Genomic DNA, 6,000 nt, shown 5'->3' on the forward strand with positions numbered 1-6,000 from the left:
ATTATTTTGTACCATAAATAAATACGTGTTGAGTGACATATGTTGAAAATTATATAAAATAAAAAATTATGATTAAAAAAATAATAAATAAAATTGATTAAAAAAATGTAAATTAAAATTAAATAAATTTGAAAACAAAGAAGGAAATAACTCGATATTAAAAAAGGAAGATAACTTGTTTTTTCTTTTCTTTTGCGATTTCTTCTATTTGATTCCTGATTATGATTGTCTTATCAGCAAGATGTTTCATTTCATTTTCTATGAATAAAAAATTTGTCCAATTCATATATTGAATTTGCATGATCGATTCAAGAGGGTAGAAAAGTCATTTCAAAGGGAGACAAAAGGGGATTTGTGTTAGGGGAGGGGGGAGAAGCAATTTACTTATATATTGATGTGAGCTGTTTTTCCCACCTTCTGACACATCCCTTCCCAGCCTCCACTCCAAAAATTACACTTATAACCTTTGTCATTTCTTTTGTTTTTTTTTAAATTTTGTTTGTTTATTCAAAAAAAAAAAAAGCAAAATTAATAAAAAATATTGCTGGGCCCGGCCAATTTTTTTTTATTGATTTTAAAAAAAAACAAAATTAATAAAAAAAAATGTTGGGTCAGTAAAAATTTATTTTAGATTTGTTTATTTTTTTTATTAATTTAAGCTTTTTAACAAAAAAAAAACAAAACTAATAAAAAAATATTGGGGGCCGCAAAAAAATTGTATATTGGGGGTGTGAAAATAAAAATAAAAATTATTTTTTTATTGTTAACAAAAAAAATAAAACCAATTAAAAAAATAATATTGTTAACATAAAAAATTTATTTTAGTTTTGTTTTTTTTAACAAAAAAAAACATAACTAATAAAAAAAAATATTGGGGCCGGTCAAAAAAAAATTGTGCATTGGGAGTGCTAAAATAAAAAATTTGTTTGTTTTTTTATTATTAACAAAAAAAATAAAATCAATTTAAAAAATAACAAATAACAAATAAAGTATAAAAGGGTATAAATGTGAATATCATTAAATTTTTGATGAGTCAAGGAGATGAATGTGTCAGATGGGTGGGAGAAGCAAATTACTTCTAAAAATATAATGAAAGAGAGGATTGGATTACAAAGGGAATTTATATTATAAGTGGATTATAATTGACATTTTAGGAAATTGAAGAGTGAGTAAGAAATAAATGAGAAATTGCGATTTCAAATCGAGCTTCTGGTTTGGGATCGAAATGAGGGCTAGTAATAATTGCAATATCACGCGTCGATTCAGATGGCAGGCAAAATAGGAATGCTGCGGAGCAAATGTCGCGTTAAAAACCCTGGCAAAGAACGGCAGGCAGAGGAGGAGAAAGAGGAAGAACCAGAGGAAGAATAACGACGACGGGCTTTCTCTCCTCCTATTCCCGCCGTTTCCATCTCCTTGTACGCAAAGAGCAAGAATTCGAACGCCATGGGCGCTTAGAGATCCCTTTTCGGTTTATTTTGATCCCTAGAAGTTGCAGAAGAAGAAAAAAAATCTCGCATTTCTGCATCCCCGATTTCCAGGACGGGAACAAACACGAATTTTGGGGCATTTACTTGAAAAAAGTTCATCTTTTGGTTGATTTTGCAATCCATTTTTTTTCTCTACAATTGCAGAAGGAGAGCTTCACCATCTGATTGCTTCGTCGTCGCCATAATTCAGGAAGGGATTCTAGAATTTAGGGTTGAAAGTTTCTTCTTGTATGTGAAATTATCATCGATCTTCTTTTTCTCTCTTTTTTTTTTTTTATCTCTGGGAGTTGGAGTAGAAGTAGGCGACAAGATGATGGGCGATGGCGGGGTAAAGCAGACACTGGCGAAGCCAATCTTATTGGCGGACCAGGTGACGAAGTGGGCGGACGACGCGCACTCGTTCCGGCAGGAGTGCATGGAACTGAAGGCGAAGACGGAGCGCTTGGCGGGGCTGCTGCGGCAGGCCGCGCGATCAGAACTCTACGAGCGGCCTGCTCGCCGCATCATGAACGACACCGAACAGGTGCTCGACAAGGCGCTTGCCCTCGTCCTCAAGTGTCGCGCCAATGGCTTCGTCCGCCGCATCTTCACCATCATCCCCGCCGCGGCCTTCAAGAAGATGTCCACGCAGCTCGACAACTCCGTCGGCGATGTCTCCTGGCTCATCCGCGTCTCTTCCTCTGCCGCTGGCTCTGACGACGACATCCACCTTGGCCTCCCGCCCATCGCCCAAAACGAGCCCATTCTATTCCTAATCTGGGAGCAGATCGCCACTCTCCTCACCGGCACTCTGGAATCTCGTGCCGACGCCGCTGCCAGCCTCGTCTCCCTCGCCCGCGACAACGACCGCTACGGCAAGCTTATTATCGAGGAGGACGGCGTCGGCCCTCTCCTCCGTCTCATCAAGGAAGGCCATCTCGAGGGCCAGGAGAGCGCCGCCCACGCCATCGGCCTCCTCGCCCGCGACCCCGACAGCGTTGAAGCGATGGTACTCGCAGGCGTCTGTTCCACCTTCGCCAAAGTCCTCAAGGAGGGACCTATGAAGGTCCAGGCTATGGTCGCTTGGGCCGTGTCGGAGCTTGCAGTCAGCCACCCCAAATGCCAGGACGTCTTCGCGCAGAACAACGTGGTCCGCCTCCTCGTTGGTCACCTGGCCTTTGAGACCGTGCAGGAACACAGCAAGTACACCATCCCCTCCAAGGGCATGTCCATCCACTCCGTCGTCATGGCCAATAGCACCACTTCTACTGCGGCCGGGAATGACCCCATTGCAGCCGTTTCCGACACCTCTGACCAAGCCGTCGTCAAGCACCCTGCCGCCTCTCAATCGCAGTGCGCCAACATAAACGAGATGCATTCCGTCATCCAGTCCACCATGGCATCCAAATCCAACAAGACCCCCACCAATTCCAATACCCATAACCCCTCCGCCAGCGGCAACACCAAGCACCACCCTGTCTCCTTGGCCGGCGTCAGCATCAAGGGGCGCGAGTTCGAGGAGCCCGCCACCAAGGCCTACATGAAGGCCATGTCCGCCAAGGCTCTGTGTCAACTCTGCAAGGGCAATCTATCCGTCTGCAAAAACATCACTGAATCCAGAGCTATCCTTTGTTTTTCAGTTCTCATTGAGAAAGGCACAGACGAGGTGCAGTACTACTCCGCGATGGCCTTGATGGAGATTGCGCGTGTTGCCGAGCAGCATTCCGAGCTACGGCGGTCCGCCTTCAAGCCAAGTTCCCCTGCAGCCCGTGCAGTGGTCGACCAGATTCTCAGAATCGTGAAGAAAGCAGACGATGACCTCCTTGTGCCCTGCATTGTAGCTTTGGGTTGTCTGTCGAGGACCTTTCGGGCCACTGAGACCAGGATCATCGCTCCATTGGTGAAGTTACTCGACGAAACAGAGGCTGTCGTTGCAAAAGAGGCTGCTATTGCCTTGACTAAATTTGCTTGCTCAGACAACTACCTCCACCTGGATCATTCCAAGGCGATCATCAATGCAGGAGGCACCAAACACCTAGTGCAGCTGGTTTACTTTGGAGAGCATTTGGTTCAGATTTCAGCTTTGATATTGTTGTGCTACATTGCTCTCCATGTGCCCGATAGTGAGGCATTAGCGCAGGCTGAGGTGCTGACAGTGCTTGAGTGGACTTCCAAGCAAGCGTACATGGTTCAGGATCCAACAGTTGATCATTTGTTACCGGAAGCAAAGGTTAGATTGGAGCTTTACCAAGCAAGGGGTAATAACAGAGGATACCATTAACCATTCTTCTCATAGATTGACAGACAGGGTAAAGGGCTGTATGCCCAACTTTGCAACTCTTTCTTTGCTCAAGGTCGATGAATGTACATAATTTGAGGTTACCTGTATATGCATTTTTATGCACAGGGGTTTATCTGTTCCTAATCTAGTATTTAGTTGTTGGAAGATATCTGTTCCTATAATTTTTTAGTGTACCATATAGTCTGCAAATTTTAGAGTCTGAGACAGTGTGTTGGTTTCTTTCAGTTGGAACTTGTATTAGTTGTGGATCGTATTTGGTAACTTGATGTCTTTAGTCTCTTCAATCTGCATGTTCTTCTCTTTTCATGCTCTTCAGTTTGAAAAATACTCTACTGGTCTTGGTGTGTTGTGAAATATTTGTTTTCTTTCTGTCAGTATAAAGAACTTGAACTGCCTGGCACGTTTTCAAGTTATCAGAAATTAGTGGTTTAATGGTGCAGAACCCCCCTGCTTCTTTTGGACTTGCATTAATTTTGCACCAGCAAGGTTTACAAACCCCCCTGCCTCTTTTGGACTTGGGACCAGATGCCAGTCGAGCGCACCATGGTTCAACCAACCGGAAAACCCAATAACCAGCAGGCCTTCAGTATTCTTTCTGTGTGCTAGTTTTGGATACAGAAACCTAATTTCCTCATGGGTAGTGCATTCAACTTTTGTTTATCTGCATGTTGATTTTTCCTACAAAGATATGCATGAACTCAATTCTCCGTTGTCACTCGACTCATCGTTGATTTTGAATTTTGTTATGATCAAGGTGATGCTTGACTAGAGTCTAGAAACTTTCAATTCTTGCAAACCACATTGTTTTCTCTGGAATTCGTCTTTAAGCTTTCTTTCGGCAACTATGGCAGATTAGTGCTTCCAATTGTTGTATTCTGCTATTTTCTGAAAGAATTTTCTATCTGCTTTGCAAACCTTGACGTACTCCGAGTCAGAAATTTCAAGACTCCTGTACAAAAAAAAAATGAAATATTGATTTTTTTTTTTTTTAAACTCCTTTTGCATTCTATCCTTCTTGTTCTCTTCTAGTCTGTGGGTGACAAACAAATGCTGATTTCCAATTTTTTTTTATCAATATTCTATAGTTAAATTTTATTCTTGTTCTCTTAACAAGTTTTAATTGCCTTTTGATGCTCCTCTTAATTAACATTGGAGAGGGTTTTAATATTTGAGTCAATACATAAATTAAATATGTTTAGTATTTTTTTATCTAATCTAGTACTGATCCTGTCCGAAAATCGAAAAGACGGATATTAGAGACATGACGCTCTTGTTGACTTTCGGTAGACTTCGCTTCCGTCTGCAACACAAGCAACGTCAGTGTCGAGCCAGGAAAGGGAGTCCCCGGCGATGACCCTCCGACGCTCAAGTCAATATCCGGCAAAGCAAGAAGTGAAACGTACTGTAGCGCAACCGTAGAAATCATGAGAGAAACATACCTCCGCCGATGCTTAGACCCCCTCTTTATATAGGGCTCCTGTAGCATGTGTGCACGTTTATTAAAGCGGACACGTTTTCCCTAGAAAGATATGTCAGTAAAGTGTCCCTGCCACAATATCTTAATGGGTCAAGTATATCTCTGAAGTGACAGTGGAAGCTTCCGTCGTACGATTCTTTGTCTGACCATGCCGTCTGTCAGCGATACTAACTCCCAAAAGGATGTCGAAGAATATCCCGCTATGTCTGTTGCTTGGCCGAACGGAATAGCCACTCGGCCAAGATTCTGATATCCTTGCGTCTCCTGTCACACCGAGCAGGATAGCCACTTGGCCGAAAGTGCCTTACCCGAGCGTCATCTGTTGTTGGGTCGAGCGGAATGACCGCTCGGCCGGAAGCTCACTGTCGCGCCGAGTAGGAGAGCCGCTCGGCCCATGTCGCTCGTTGCTGGGTCGAGCGGGATGACCACTCTGTCGGAAGTCCACCATCGCGTCGAGCGGGAGAGCCGCTCGATCTGTGTCGCCTGTTGCTGGGCCGAGCGGGATGGCCACTCGGCATCTACGCGTCCCTTGAGTGTCGGTTTGATTACTTCGTGTCGGAGATGGTGAGTCGGTGCTCAACCCACGATCAGAATATGCCCCGCCCGACCGGCCAAGACCATTCATTCATTGACCGTCTTAATTTTGACTTCCATTGACCTTCATCGTGACAACGGAACGAGACCCCTCGTCATCACCGTATTAAATATAATATTCAGATTTCATATTAATTTTACCATCCTTCCATATTTTA

General features: G+C 43.5%; 1 protein-coding gene across 1 annotated transcript; it reads left to right on the forward strand.

Annotated features, from left to right (window-relative positions):
• The first annotated feature begins 1,158 nt into the window (after positions 1-1,158).
• Positions 1,159-4,086, forward strand: LOC122014913. The gene has a single exon (XM_042571432.1). It carries the CDS (start codon positions 1,801-1,803, stop codon positions 3,748-3,750), a length of 1,950 nt encoding a protein of 649 aa, XP_042427366.1. The 5' UTR covers positions 1,159-1,800; the 3' UTR covers positions 3,751-4,086.
• Positions 4,087-6,000: the final 1,914 nt, after the last annotated feature.

The sequence above is a fragment of the Zingiber officinale genome, chromosome 8B (genome assembly GCF_018446385.1).
Source record: "Zingiber officinale cultivar Zhangliang chromosome 8B, Zo_v1.1, whole genome shotgun sequence".
NCBI classification, from domain to species: domain Eukaryota; kingdom Viridiplantae; phylum Streptophyta; class Magnoliopsida; order Zingiberales; family Zingiberaceae; genus Zingiber; species Zingiber officinale.

Excerpts from the sequence above, each read along its gene's own strand:
- LOC122014913 (XM_042571432.1), top strand. The coding sequence starts at position 1,801 with ATGATGGGCGATGGCGGGGTAAAGCAGACACTGGCGAAGCCAATCTTA.